The 15,455-nt window shown below is 43.7% G+C and overlaps 1 protein-coding gene across 4 annotated transcripts in view; it reads left to right on the top strand.

Moving 5' to 3' along the window:
- The first annotated feature begins 4,031 nt into the window (after positions 1 to 4,031).
- Positions 4,032 to 15,455, top strand: part of ankrd26 (ankyrin repeat domain containing 26) — a 38,436-nt gene continuing 27,012 nt past the window's right edge. For 3 of the 4 annotated variants that reach the window (XM_079743929.1, XM_079743927.1, XM_079743926.1), the window contains exons 1-17: positions 4,032 to 4,091; positions 5,258 to 5,570; positions 6,263 to 6,377; positions 6,805 to 6,978; positions 7,244 to 7,350; positions 7,988 to 8,125; positions 8,342 to 8,502; positions 9,247 to 9,283; positions 9,386 to 9,458; positions 9,577 to 9,634; positions 9,735 to 9,919; positions 12,580 to 12,778; positions 13,630 to 13,691; positions 13,787 to 13,877; positions 14,177 to 14,281; positions 15,226 to 15,293; positions 15,376 to 15,442. In XM_079743929.1, the coding sequence (XP_079600055.1) occupies positions 5,368 to 5,570; positions 6,263 to 6,377; positions 6,805 to 6,978; positions 7,244 to 7,350; positions 7,988 to 8,125; positions 8,342 to 8,502; positions 9,247 to 9,283; positions 9,386 to 9,458; positions 9,577 to 9,634; positions 9,735 to 9,919; positions 12,580 to 12,778; positions 13,630 to 13,691; positions 13,787 to 13,877; positions 14,177 to 14,281; positions 15,226 to 15,293; positions 15,376 to 15,442 (1,843 nt within the window). In that variant the 5' untranslated portion in view covers positions 4,032 to 4,091; positions 5,258 to 5,367. The remainder of the gene's footprint in view (positions 4,092 to 5,257; positions 5,571 to 6,262; positions 6,378 to 6,804; positions 6,979 to 7,243; positions 7,351 to 7,987; positions 8,126 to 8,341; positions 8,503 to 9,246; positions 9,284 to 9,385; positions 9,459 to 9,576; positions 9,635 to 9,734; positions 9,920 to 12,579; positions 12,779 to 13,629; positions 13,692 to 13,786; positions 13,878 to 14,176; positions 14,282 to 15,225; positions 15,294 to 15,375; positions 15,443 to 15,455) is intronic. The other variant, XM_079743928.1, reaches the window with a different exon arrangement.

Here is a 15,455-nt window from a genome sequence, read left to right as displayed (position 1 = left end):
ACTAGCACTGAAAAAAGGTTGCATGTGACACACCTCCAGCCACACGGCTCAGAAAGGGACTTTTGTGGTGCGCCTTGAAATGTGACATGTGTGTCCTAAGTAAAGGTACATCCTCTCATGACGCTAGGAATCTTGTGGCTGAGAAGGAGCGAGAATAAAGACAATCTGAGGAAGGGGAAATGTCTGCAATGCAAGACCTTGCTTCAAATCCGAGCCTTCATCCTGCTCCAGAAGTGGCAGGCACTTAGCTCAAGTGCCACAGCTGCTAATGTAATGAAAGTCACCATACGATGCCATACACATACGAAATCAGACGCCCCATGGGAAGACATCAGATGGCTCAGATAAGGAGGAGTATTGACTTGCTTCTTCAGACCAAATTGCCCAAGGACAAAACATCAGACCAGGGGAATATGGTGTAATCATCCAGCACCACAATAAGGATGAAGTTGCTCATGAACTGTTATTAAAAACACTAAGTGGAATCACAATGGGAAAAATCGAAGATGTGGTAATTTCTTAATTTTACACTTGTTTATATGGCCTAATTCATGTATACAAAATTGTAATACTTCGTAAAACATTGTTTTGTATCGATCCTATGAAATGGATCCTGTATGATGTGAAAATATAACTTTCAAAACTTGTTCTTGTTTGCACCTCCTGCTTCCGTACACAAAATAAACATCCAAGAATTAACTTCTTGTGCAATGAATCATTTCTTGCCTAAAGGAATAGGCAAGAAATGGCTTGTGTTTTCTTACTTGCTTGTGAAGGCTATGTCTGGATTCATAAAGAAGTTATGGCTTCCTTAATGTGGTCAGTTTGAAAATATATTTTACCTGATATTCATGCTTTGGATGCCCCTGGTGATTTGCATTGTGTTTTCACACCTGTAAAACACGGCGCTCAATAAGGTCGTTTACATGCAAATCACGTACCCATATCCACAAGACACTTTCACCTGAATAGAAGCATACTGATTTGCAGTTGCTATAAAAGCATAACATTTTTGAATTTGCTCACTAATGGCAAGTGTTTATTTTTTAAACGCCGGCCTTCTAAACGCATGCATAATTTATTTACTCAGATTTCTTCCCCCAACATGAATCATGCATCAAATCAATCTTGAAATATGTTGGCCTACTGTATTCAATGCACACAACATGAACCAGTTAGTCTGCAAATGAACAAATGAGGCTAGAGATCAAATAATAGATGCTGAAGTGTTACTAAGCTTCTAATAACTTACAGAAATACGTACAAGAAAGCATAGGTAACGTTTCATGAAGCATACAGGACATGTCTTGATTAAACACTATTAAAACAGTATTAGGGAAACGCAATTCGCTCTAGTACTCATTGCATCTGATTTTTTTGTCTTGGGACTAAGACATGACATCATAAATCTGTATATTCCATAGCATATCTCTATCAAGATACTGCAAAATGAGTCTACTTTGGCTTGAATAGCTTATCATTGAATCTAATGGGTCCTCTACACTGACCCACACTGTCTTAGTGTGAAGACACTCGTTGATTAAGAGGGCTACTGTGTACCCAAAAAAAACATCATCAAATCCAATGAATTTATTTAATGTGATTGGTGTAGTTTATTTAAGCATAAAATACCCCAATGATGAACCCTATAGGGTTCCGTGTTGTGCTTGTATGATGAATATATGTGTAAAGTACAAAACAATGAGAGAATTGTGCCCACACACTTCAAAACAATGTTGTTGTATTTATAGCCCTTAACCGTGGTCAGTGATTAGACAATTTCCTCTCATTCTATTCTATTCTATTTTAACTCATGCTTACCAAGTTGTATTTATATCCATTTAGTTAATTTATATATTTTTTTCATAAATGTGGTAGGCAAGATATCAGTCCTTTTAAACTTAACGCAGTCATGCACTTTTTTGACATTGTTCTCACTCAGACCTCAAAATTCCTCTATCAATGAATTTTGAGTTTTTCTCTCCAAGCAAGCTTAACCTTCATCATTTATTTAATTCCAAATAAACACATCATAACTTTATTTTTTTGCATGCACATAACAATTTCCTCAGATCAAGAAAAGGTCATATTTTTTATTCACGTAACGTTTTTATTAAAGTTGGCCACCATCGCTATGAATGTTCCCACTGCTTATGATTGGATCAGCGGCTGTCCTGATAATAAGCACCTTCACACGCAGACTTAAATCATGAGTCTAGTCTTCTAGTCTGAACATTATCACGGAGGTCTATCTGGGAAGTACTTCTCTTTAGATTCCTTTAAGGCTGTACACTGAGGCACAAAAGCATCGTAAAAGTCATCTCAAATTTCTACTAAAACGTGTACCTGCTACAATCTGGAGTGATATCGAGCTTCTCATGAAAATATTTTATATTTTTTTACAGATCACATCCATAGTTGGACACAGTATTGTGGTGGGACGGAGTTTAACACAGAGGTATTATGTGGCAAACTTTAATCTCTGTGCTGCATATAAACTTGATCTCCTGTGTGTTTTATCAGATCTGGATGTACAGCTCAGATTAATACCACAACCATAAGTGTCCAATTATGGTAACTTGAATAGGAAACACTAAATGATGATAGAAATAGGCCTAAAGCTGACGTGGTATCCAAGGACATGTATGTATACAGTCGGAAAGGAAATCATGATCTGTTTAATATGGTGTGTTCGGATTTAGACGTAAACAACCCATTGTATACGTTAGCACGACAGGAGAGCAAAACACTTGTGTTGTTTGAGAGGTGAGAAAGTGGATTCATGTGCGGCAGTGAAAGAGCTTAAATCTTTTTGTTCCTTGTCAGAATTCATAAACATAAAATAGCTTGCCATTTGACTTCACCCACAGACACTTATATGGTGTGAATATAATCCCAGAGTGGATGTGCTCACTTTTGAGAAATGCAGCTCTCTGGTTGCAATCTTCTCAAATTGTTAAGCATCGATTCAGGTGCTAAAAGAAGTATGCATGGTGCAGCATTTATATTGGTTTGTGTAGCATTTATATTGGTTCCATTACACTTGTTTATAGTGTAGGGGCCTATCTTGTGGCCTGTTTTGCTTTGCTTTGCTTTGTATTTGTTCTGATCATCTTGGCCCCTTTAACTGAATTTATTAAACAGATGGCTAACAGTGGCATTGGGGCCAACAGACAGTGAGGTGCCATATAGGTGCACCGCATTTGGACAAACTGTGCTGTCCTTAAAGGGAAGTAAATACTGGAATAGCCCACCACCTGCAATAAGAGAGTGCCCTTCATAACCCACTTTTAAGATCCATCTCAAACAATGGCTTACGGCGGACCAGAATTGTGATCACTTTTAAAATTGTTTCATAACGTACCTTTTCTTTTTTTCATGTATTTGTTTTTGTAAACTGTCACTGTAATAGTTTTGCTTTGTTACCTGCCTAGGGACTATGGATGTAATCTAGCATTTTTGCAATCTCTGTCATACGTCTTTTATGTTTCTTTCACTGGTGTTTATTAATGTGCTCTGTCCCTATAAACAAATTAAAAACACTTTGTATAGGCCTCTTCGGCTATCTGACTCTGTTCATATGCTGCTTTGAAGCTGCTGAATTATTATTTTTTACAGTCTATGATTAAACATTATCTTGTTGGCCTAGAATTACAAACCAAATAAAAAGTAGTCTGATAAATAAACCATAACACATAAACCATATCAGTTAAATATTGTTGTTCAATAACACTTTTAACAACACACGATGATGTAAATTAAAGTGTGAGTCTTGTCTTCAATCAATGTTTAATTTCCATATAATATGGATGGTATCCTAGTCCAGAACCAGAGATGTGAAAGTTATAATTAAACTTTCCATTTAATAGCGAATATCACCGCCAAGTGGCCGCGAGTCGTTAATGCATCTGTCCACCGCTGAGGCTGGTTTTTAAAACTCAACCAACCTTTTATACGCGTGCTGCTCATTGGTCAACGGAGATCAGAGTATCTCATACGACCTTCTGATTGGTTTGAAGCGCCGACAGTAGCCAGCATGTTCGTATGTTTTTCCTTCTGGCTACTACTGGCTGTATCTTGATAATCAACAGGTTTGTGTACATACTTTACATTGAATGTAGAGTGCTATTTATGGGTGCTGACGTAATCTTATGAGTCTTATTTCACACAGTAGGAGATGGTCGTTCAATTTTTAGCTAACTACCGTAATAAATCACTTTTTCGGCGTTTTGAATACATCTCCTGCTGAATACCATTGAATTGGCTGGCTTAAATTGGCTCGTTTAGCCACGTTAGCTCGTGATTGATGTCCAACGAGGTGATTGGGGCGTTTCAACGGTGCATGTCTTTTTAATCATCAAAACCGCGATGATCGAAATCTCCCCTAACGTTAGCATGATCTTGAGGGACGACGACCCGAACAGCCCGCCAGCAGGGTTGCCTGGCAACAATCCACTACACAGGCGGCCGAGTTTGTATGCGCTATAATAATGGGGTCTATTATATGGTCAAAGTTGACATACGGACCGGGTTCCAACGTGAATCGGTGAATAACGGCATTCATACAGCTAGCTAATTGTAGTTCTGCTACGACGGCATACCATGATGGATTATGTATGCCGTCGGTTGCCATGGCAACAATCTGCCGAGTACACGCTCAGGTGCGCGCCGCGAATAGTGTAATAACGCTGCTGCAGCTGCTGCTCGCCCCGTCAAACGCGTGGTAGCGCATGGCAACGCAATCTCTCCATGACTGCTTGGCGGAGCCACTGTATCGATGGAGGTGCTTAAAACCAGGACCTTTAATTTCCCACGAGTCCTGTCCTCTCTGATTGTCGATTGTCCAATGCTGCTCATTTGAATAAAGTTGCATAAAGTTCAACTCTCTTTTTTTAGCCGTCGGTTCGAGAGTACGGTGATCGTCTGCGTCGCGCGTCAGTTATTGCACGAGTGCCCACTAGAGATGCGATCGACACATTAATTCAGGAATGAAACGCTAAACAACCCCCTTAAATCAGCATATTTTGGCCCGATGTTGACGGATAAACATCAGGTAAGCCATGCTGGGTCATGGTGTATCCTTGCCAGCCCCTATAGATGTGCTGCGATCTGCTCTACATTTTCTTTTGCCAAATGCCTCATCAAGGATGCGACAATGTTTGCATCGGATGCGCTGCCACTCTTCGTGCAACAGCGAGGCGCTGTCGACGAGGGTTTTAATTTAGTGGTTAATCCGCTTTGCACGTCTTATTTATAGGGATGGGAACGCCTGTAGTGATCCGTGAGAAGGAGCAGGCGCTGAGGAGCGGGCCGTGACGCTGCAAAGGCGATGAGGTCGTCTAGCTTTCAGCCGCTCCGAGTTGAACAATGAAGAAGATATTTAACTTCACCAAGAAAAAAAAGTTCCCGTCCAACACTTCTGACAACGGAAGCACGACTTCCGGGGGTGGATATGATTTAAAAGAGAAGGACCTGGGAAAGCTGCACAAGGCCGCCCTGCTCGGTGACGTCCCAAAGCTGGTGCAACTCGCCAAGAAGAATGACATTAATCAGCTGGACAAGGAGAACAGGTACTACTGACTTGCATTAATGCGTTCAGTTGCATGACCTTTCATTTGAGTTTGAGCCTAGTTCACATTACGCTCATCATGTGTTGCCACTTACTTAGGTTTCCAGAAATGGATTTTGTTACCCTTGACCAATAGAATGTGACAGGGGTAATTGTTGGGATTACTGGAATAGTTGGAACTACTTTATGAATTGTATTCAAATTATGTTTAAGTAATTAGTATAAAATTACACTTTATTTATTTTTTGTAAACGCAATGTCTTGAACAATTTGACAAGTAAGAAGCTCATAGTCATAGTAGTTATAGTAATCTAAACCTATATGAGGATCGCTTATCCAAGGGTTCACATTCAATCTAACAATAAGCACAACAGTAATATATACTGTATAACCAGCCTACAGGTTTTTTTTAATCAACCCCAAATTAACATGACTCTAGGCGGCTCTTAATGCCATAATGATGTCCTAAAGTTAATCAAAATAAGTGTGTAATAGAACATATATAATTTGTTGGACACTGGACGTTTTTTATCCATACAATACATCCTTACAATACAGTGAGCATTCTTAGCATGGGCTGCTCCAGTGGGAATCGAACCCCTGACGTAGTTGCAGTGTGCCCCGTCTCTATGAGCTGAGCTAGACCGGATCAGGACTTCTCCTGACGTCTCCTTCCCTTTCTGCCGTTCACAGAACACCTCTCCATATCGCGTGTGCCAGCGGACATGTCGAGGTGGTCCAGTTCCTTCTTGACAGCAAAGTCAAACTCAACCTATGTGACAATCAAAACCGATCCGCCTTGATGAAGGTAAGCACTAAATATCAAGTAGATGATTATTGGTCGATTGATTTCCCCCTTTTTTATATACATAAAACAGGGTGTTCCGCTGTGCCCCCATATGTGTGGACCTCTGACATGGTCACTCCTCTGTGTGTGTGTATGTACAAGTGTGTATGTGTTCACTGGCTCCCGGATGGGTCAAAAAGCAGAGAAAGAATTTCCCACAAAAGGGACATAAAGGAAAACGTAACTTAAGCGGGCAGCTACCCAGCTTCGTTCCGACGCGTTGTTTCACCTCACTTGTAGCCCACTTGTCTTTGTCCTCACTTTACGGGAACATAAGACCCATAACATATACATAAATGCACTGAACTCGGGACTCAAGCCCATGTTTTCCTTCCTATTCCCTGCTTAACAAACTCCCCGCGTTCCCCTTCCTGCGTGGCGGCGGCAGGCGGTGCAGTGCCGGCACGAGCGCTGTGTGAGCACGTTGCTGGAGGGCCACGCCGACCCCAACCTGGTGGACATCAACGGGAACACGGCGATGCATCTGGCCGCCAACATCCCGTCCAGCTCCACCGCCGCCCTGCTGCTGGAGCACGAGGCCAGCATCAACGCCCAGAACAAGGCGAGGGCGCTCTCTTTATGTACCGCACAGAACCCCGGCTGAGGTCCTCGTTCCCTGGCTCGTCTCGTCCGACCGGGATCGGTCGGCAGGAGAACGTGCTGCACCCAGGCACTTAGCAAATCTGTTATCGGGAGCTTTATATACCCCTGTATCGTAGTGGTTTTAATAATGTACTGTACGTTGATTTTTGTAATGGGTTTATTTATATGAATGAGTTTGCCCGGATTGTGTTTCCAGCGTTTTAACACAGATGGTGTGTTTTCAGGAGGGCTTTACACCCTTGGCTGTAACTATCCGGGAGAACCACGTGGAGATGGCCGAGTTCCTCCTCAAAGAGGGCTCCGATTTGAACATCACAGAGCAGGGTCAAAGGTCACAACAACCAGCCTCTAGCTACACTTCTACACTTTTTGAAAAAGCCAGCCTTGTGCTGTGTTCCAATATCCATACTATCTGTACTTGCAATACTTAGTTTGAGTGCGTAGGGCGTTCCAAGTAAGATCGGGGTGAAAATAAGTGTACTGAAAGGACCCGGATGGTGTACTCAAAACGGTCCAACCGCGAAGTGTGGATCGATGTACACTTTTCGTACTCAACGGCAGCCATCTTAGCTACGTAGCAGAAGAGGGCGGAGCCAGGCTGAGCCAACGTCTGCGCATTCTCCACATAGCCTGCATAAATAGAGTCATTTTGTAGTTTTTATAGCTTTTATAGCTTTTTATAGCTGCTAGGCGTAACGAGTTCACCATTCAAAGCGGGATGTTTTTATCGCGGGGGAGGAGCCGCGGTGGCAGTCGTGATCTTAATTCCCGGTTAGTGCACCACGGAGTATTCGATTTGGATCAACACTGACATCTGAAAATCAGCGCACAATAGTGAGTGCGGATAGTGTACTACGTTTAAGTGTACTCATGGCAGTATGGATATTGGAACACAGCATTGGTCTATACCTTGCTTGATTTTTTTTCATGCTGTTGTTTTTTTTGTCGTCACTGGTTTGGACCGCTAGGTCGCCGTTGATGATCGCCGCAGGGAACGGCCAGATCAGCATGGTGCGACTGCTCCTGCAGTACGACGCAGAGATCTCGCTGAAGGACAGCAAGGGCTGGTCCGCCGACGACCACGCCGTCATCAACGGACATCATGCGTAAGCCACGGTCCCTATTCAGTGTATTCCACTTTTACATGCATTGGTCAGGGGTAAGCTGTGGTCCTTCCTGTCCCTTTTTAAAGTGTATTTTTCACAAATTGGATTTCAGCTAAAAAATAATTTGTGATTCTACATTTGTCATAGGCAAACGTTGAACTTTACGCTTAATACCGCGTAGGATTATTAAAGTACGTCTTATGTTTGCCTTTTCAGTTGTTCCCACCTCATCATCGAGCACGGCACCAAGAGGAACGGCGGGCCCTCTCCATCGCACCAAGCCCCCAGCAAAAAGAAGAAGAAAGGCGTGCTGGGAGGTCCTTCCCACGGAGCAGAAGCAGGCTTCTCTCTAGGGGGACCAGCCATCGACAAGGACGGTAGGCAGGCGCTTCTCTCGCCGATTCATATTTTGTAGTAGGGCTGCTCGATTATGGAAAAAATCATAATCACGATTATTTTGGTCAATATTGAAATCCCGATTATTCAAACGATTATTTTTGAGTTTCAAAACATGATATTTTTATTCAGAATGTCTCTCCCAAAAACACTTTGTAACTGAGAACTTTGAAATTTTGCCTTAAAAAAAATACACTAAATGGTAAAGAAGAAAATGTTCAAATCTATGATAATGTACAGATATGTATCCATCTGTTCTTCTGCACTTTCTATAAAAAAATTTTTTTAAAACATATGAAAAAAAACCTCAAACTCGATTATATTAGTTTTCTGATCGTTTGACGCTAAAATCGAAATCGAGATCGAAATTTGATTAATCGCCCAGCCCTATTGTGTAGGGACTCTGAGAAGTTATTCCTCGTTGACCGTGGTTGTTTTGTTTATCCCTCATGCTATACCACTTCAATGGATCTAGAGCATGGAGCGCATGCATCAGGGAGAGGTATTATGTGTGGCTATGACCTGGCTTACACCGTTGTCTCTGTGTTGTTTAGTGTACTCTTCGTTGTCATGATGAGTTCTGATTTCGGAGTTCACGGGAAAGCATCCAGTGTTTCAACAGTTTGTGTTTAGGTGTCATTTCAAACGGTCAAGCCCTCGAATGCAATGTGAGTGTGAGAATATGAGAAGAGGTCGACTGACATGTTATTTGTGCTTCATTTCAGATGCAGAGGATAATTCTCAGTCGGAGTCGGTCAGCAGGTAACGCCGTTTTCATTGTCTTTGTGTGCATATCGGAACCCCCGACAGCTTTGCCACATGCTGACACTAACCCCCGGTTTAATCACACTTCAAATTGTCCAGGCCTTCAGTGAGTGCGGCGGACGATTGGCCATCGTCGGATGGGGACGACGATGAATTGGATTTGATACCAAAGGTAATTTCACCCATTTACTCAGTCATCATACGCAATGATTTATCCTTGGAGATTTTAATTAATGACATTGTTGCTACACTATTCTCCTTATCCGTGTTATATATTTTTTTTTACCCAGAAACAGCCAAAGCTAAACCTGAAGAAATTGATTGCCTCTAAGAAGGGCGGGACCGCTGGTAAATATCGAACCATCTTCAACCTTCTTTTATACCTCCTGCCCAACTAGGTTGTGGTCGTAGTAACCTTCTCCCTTCCCATCCCTGCCCTCACCTTTAGCCCAGCTCCACAGATCCCTGAGTGGCTGTGAGTCTGAGCCCGAGACCGATGCTAGACACCAGAGACCCTCATCCCTCCCTCAGGGGTTGACACCCAGAGTACCCCAGCACCCAGTAGCCCCAGTCCCTGTCTCCTTCTCCAAAACCCCCTTGAAGACTTCCACCTTTGTCCCGAATCCCTCCAAGGTAAATGTTTGCATGTGAACCGTGTCGTAATTTTGACGTTGCATCTCTCCTCTCCTCCCTCCCTTTCTGTTATCGTACTGAACGAGGAGAGGGCGGAGGGGAGCTGGGAGAGGGTGAGTTGTCGGAGCAGGCTTCGGGTAGTAGGCCCAGATCTCCAGGACAAGGAGGACCCGATGGAAGTCCCGAGGCGGTCGACTCTGAAGGGGAAAATGAGGACGAAGAGGATGTTGAAGACGAGGAGGGTGATGATGTTAATGACGATGACGATGAAGAAGAAGAAGAAGAGGAGGAGGATGATGACGAGGAAGAGGAAGAGGAAGAAGAAGAAGAAGAAGATGAAGACGATGAGGAAAGTGAAGAGGAGGGGGAGGATGTTGAGAGCGAGGAAGAGTGTGAGGGAGAAGAGGAGGAGGAGGACAAAAGTGCGGCCTCTGTGCTAGATGAGTCCATCGGTATCGAGACTGAGCATTCTGGTAAAGGTAACCGAGACCTAACAGGTGATGGTTGCCAAAATCAGCCTGAGAATTGCTTTTCTGATATCAAAGTAACCGAGTCTGGTGTTGAGAGTGTGGGGCTTCCGGATAATGAGAAAGCGTTTACAGAGGCAGAAGGTGTCAGTGTGACTGGTTCGCCTGGGATACCAAACTATAGGATGCCAGCGAACCTAGATATAGCGGGAGACTGTGTTGTTTCAGCTATCAGAGTAGAGTCCAAGTTCTCAGATGAAGAAGAAAGTGTTCAGTCCGCAGATCCAAATATACAACCAGGCGAAGGTGCAACAGGCGGCATTACACCCAGTCATAGCCCAGCAATTCTGCCCACCGCTCAGAATGTGGAATTAGTTCAAGAGGACAACAGAGATGGTGAAGATTGGTCCTTGACAAGTAAAGGGCACAGCGGAGATGGTTCTTGGAAGGACAGTGATGATGATGCCCTAGGTGATCAGGAGGCCGTTAAGCATGGACGCAACACGGTACGCTCTCAACGAAGCCACATGTCGGTAGAGGAGATGAGGGAGGAGAAAGGTGATGCTGCAGACTCTGAAATACCTCTGACCAAAGTGGAACGACAGTGCTCGTCATGGGGCTCTTCGATACATAGCGATGGCAGTGACCGAGAGCAGGATCCTCCTGATCTGAATGGACCAGGTGTGGAATCAGAGGTAGTACCTGCTCAAAGCGCCTCTCCATTACCAAATGAGGCATCCTTGTGGGATTCTTCATCTCAACCAGAGGCTCCCTCAAAATGCAATTCCCCCAAATCCCAGTTGGGGGAACCAATGTGTCCCGTGGATTCCCCGTTACAAAGCTGCCCCGACTCACAGCAAAGACCAGAATCAAAGCTGAAGGAATCAAAGTCCGAGTGGGATTCATCCTCGGACGATGACGAAGGCGGCCAAAAAAAGGATCCCTCTTTCACCGAAGATGCAGAATTAAATGAGGAAACTAACAGGGTTACTCATGATGTCTTCCCTCTGGTGTCACCAGAGCCTCAGGACGAAGAGAGGCCTAACTCCCAAGCATTAGACGGTAACGTTGAAATAGCAACCATGTCTCCAGAAGTTGAGGAATGCCTGGGCAATCAAAATGACCACGATGATGATAATAGCTGGGATGACGGTGAGGATTATTCAAATAATGAGGTAGAGGGACCCGTTTCGCCATCTCAAAATAGGAGTGAAAGCTCAACGCAAACAAAAGAAAAGGAACTTAGTGTAAATCCCCCTCCACTCATGTTAGGGCAAGACGAAGATGAAGTGCAAGACGAAAATGATGGGCAAGATGAAGAGGATCGACACGATGACGATGTTGAGAGCGGGTCCGCCACACAAAGAAACTCAGTCTCCCCCATAGTAACCCCTGCAGCTGTCCTCCACGAGAACGACGGGGATAAAGAAGATGAATATGACGGTGACGAGTCGCCCCCGGTCTCCATGATCGAGGGAAATGAATCCGACGAGGACTTCAGCGGCGATCCTGAAGACCCGCTCTTCGGTACCAACAAAGGCCCGCCCAAAGCAGAGGAAGAAAGTGAGAATTCCGACAGCCAGGCCAAGCAGCTGAAGGACGATTTCGCCAATGCCACAGTCCAAGGGGCCGTGCCGTGCGGTGACGACTCCGACAGTACTGTGGGCGAAGGTCCGGAGGACGAAGCTCCCGGAGAGAGGGCGTACGAGGTGTGCGAGCCCCGGTTAACGTCCTATGCAGCACTAGGCGGCGAAGATGACCTCATCCGCGAGAACATATCGGGGCTGGGGGAACACCGCGATGTAGCCCACGAGAAGGTGGACTCATGCGGTTATGCTTCCGCTAAAGTGCGGAAAGCTGCCGAGTCCGACAGCCACGGCTTCTCTGATGAGGAGCTACCTACGACTGACATCGACGACGTGGATGTTGACTCTCCACACGAGGCAGAGGACTTGATCAAAGGAAGCCCCCGAATCGGAAAGACAGCAAATCTTGTCAAACAGGTACAACTGACATGTGTCATGTGAAAGGAAGCAGGTAGTTGTGTTCTTCTCTCTGTGGAGTTTATGTTCATGTAACATGGTTGATTATGTTAATTTGCTAAATGTAAATACAGTGTATTGGAGTGTATAAGTGTAGGTATTTGGAAGAACCTTCATAAATACAAATATTTTTGTTCCCATCCATACACAGAATGAAGACTTAAGCGATGATGGAGAGGAGGAAACTGGTGATGAGGAGGAAGAAGATGATGAGGAGGATGATGAGGAGGAGGAGGAAGAAGAAGAAGGTCTCACATCAGAAAATGACCAGGATGAGGAGATGAAAGACACACCCCCAACTGTAGCAGGCCCCTCTCAAGAACCCGGAGTCTCAAAGGATAGTCGAAGGGGTGAGTTTCTGACTGCTCTATTCTATGCTGTTTAATGTCAATGTGACTTGATTGTCGCTTAAAGGACAAATCCAATGTAAAATGGATTTGGGATATGTTTGGCATGATAACGAGTTGAAACATTCATTTTGGAGCACAAAAAATGCATATAGACGCATTCTTCAGTTGGCTGTTTTTAGCCGATTCTATCAAAACGCTATAAACTTGGAACGAAAGAGGCATTTGTTATGGTAAAAACTAAATCGCTATTTTAAACAACTTAAAAGGCTAGAAGTAGCCCGACACTTCTTTGGTATTATAATAAGGGTCTTACCATATTAAACAAGGCATTTTAAGCTTTTTAAGTGTACAGATTGTTTATTAAAAAGGACATTTTATACACACAATACCATCAGTAGATCACCTGTCGACACCATCTTGTTTTTAAGACTCGATAGGTAGATTGACGAACACAGAGACTGTGATATCTGTCAGCAACACGCAAGCTCTGTGTTCGCCAATCTACTTATCGAGTCTTAAAAACAAGATGGCGTCGACTGGTGAACTACTGATGGTATTGTGTGTATAAAATGTCGTTTTTAATAAACAATCTGTACACTTACAAAGTAAACAATGCCTTGTTTTATATGTTAAGATCCATATTATATTACAAAGAAGTCTCGGGCTACTTCTAGCCTTTTAAGTTGTTTGAAATAGAGATTTATTTTTACCATAACAAATGCCCCCATCTTTCCAAGTTTATAGTGTCGCTTTTTTGCTCCCAAACGAACATTCCAACTCGTTATCATACTAAACATATCCCAGATCCATTTTACACCGGATTTCTCCTTTAACCTTTACCTTACCCGCAGATTTTCTCTCTGAGTTGGGCCTGGAAAAGGAAGCGGAGGAAGATGATTCTTGGGATTCTGAGGTACGTCAGGAAGAGTTTGGATGATCTCGGCCCTGTATAAGTAGTTTGAGGTTCATATTGTTTCAAAGACTTACCGATCTGTACAATACTTCCAGTCCCACTCTGAAAACTCTCGTGCTGGAAAGAGTCTTCCTCGTCCTAAAGAGCAAGCAGCGATTTCTGCTCTTGGAAAGAACAACGGAGAAGGTAGTTTCACTTTCTGTTTCTGAGTTTGAAAATGACAGATTTGTGCCACTGGCTTTGCTTTTTTACAATCATTCCAGGCATCATTCCATGCTGCAGAAAATGGTGACCATATATATGTATGTATGTATGTATGTATGTATGTGTGTATGTATGTATGTATGTATGTATGTATTTAAATGCCGACAATGAAAGCAAAATACCATTAATGGGGCACAGCAACACGTGTATTAACATATGAACTAACTCATTCTTATTAAGTTGTCCAACTTTTAACAGTACGTTACATTTCCTTTTTGTAGACGTCTTTTATATCCCCTCTTACTTGAAAGGGGGAGTGAGCAGTAAGGGGACATTTCTAGAGCCTTGGAGGGGTGTAGACAGCCCAAGAGACAGCCAGGGCGTGGGTATGAATGTCTGTCTTGTCTCAGAGCTTGCCAAGGAGAAGCATGTCCCGTAGCATCCCCAGTGAGCCGTCATTGACCCCCGTGATACATGAACCACCGCATTGACCCCGGTCGCATGACGCATCCGCTGTGCATCCGGAATGCCGTCGTCCTTCACTTCCTGTGTCTGTGAGAATGTTTTGTAACCAAACACAATCGGGATAGTCGTATTCTAGACCATTCAGCTTGCTGTTGATTTGGGTTGGATCGTTGTTGTTTTTTATCATTATTTGAACTGGCATTATGTAGTTTTCTTTTTATTGTCGACTGTTCTTCCACACATGAGTGTCCTCCCCGATGGATGATCAGCCTACCAGTTTATAGTCGAGTCAATTTTATTTGTTAAGCTCTTAATCAAAGTTACTGTCTTAAAGGGTCTATAGGCTGTATTATGGGGCAGGGTGGACAAGGAACATGGGGGGAAGTATCTAGTGAACTTGAAGAGGGACAATAGGGAATATAAGGTCCTTCAGGTTGGATGGTGCTAAACCCTGCAGGGTTTTATAGGTAAGCAGTAGCACCTTCAATTCTGACCTGGCATTAATTACTGTCCACTGGGTAGGCTGGTAAGCTGATCTATCTTTCATACAACATGGGACACACACCCATGTGTGAGGTCACTAAAGGGTTGGTATTGATGGCTTTTAATCCCTTATCAACATCACACCTGGTGGTAAAACAGGGGCCCTTTAACCATGCGCCTCTCAGCCATTCACGCTCGTTTTCATTTTCATTCTTTGGCACATTAACCTGGATCTCCATCGGCTGCGCTGCGCATCACCCTGCACTGTACTCGTTTGACTAAAACATTGTATTTCGGACGTCTTTGTAAAGGCTCTCGCGCTTTGCCATTCCATCCGCGGAACCCTTTGAACCTCTTGAAGCATCTTTCTCTTCTTCCACAGTTGTCAGTGCCACCGGTGATGGCAACAAGGTCAAAGCACCGCAGGATGAGGTGGTTCCACAGAACGAGGTGGGACCACGATGTAGACTTCTATGAAAGGAATTAATCTATTAAAAGTATATATATTAATTTTATTGATTTGTTTTTCCAGATTGACAGGGCAAAGTGGGAGCCACTGTCTGTCCTCAATAAACTGGAAGCAGGAAATATGAAAACGGGTACTTTGAAAAC

This window comes from Pollachius pollachius, assembly GCF_949987615.1.
Source record: "Pollachius pollachius genome assembly, chromosome: 9".
NCBI classification, from domain to species: domain Eukaryota; kingdom Metazoa; phylum Chordata; class Actinopteri; order Gadiformes; family Gadidae; genus Pollachius; species Pollachius pollachius.
This window is presented reverse-complemented; position numbering and strand designations above follow the sequence as displayed.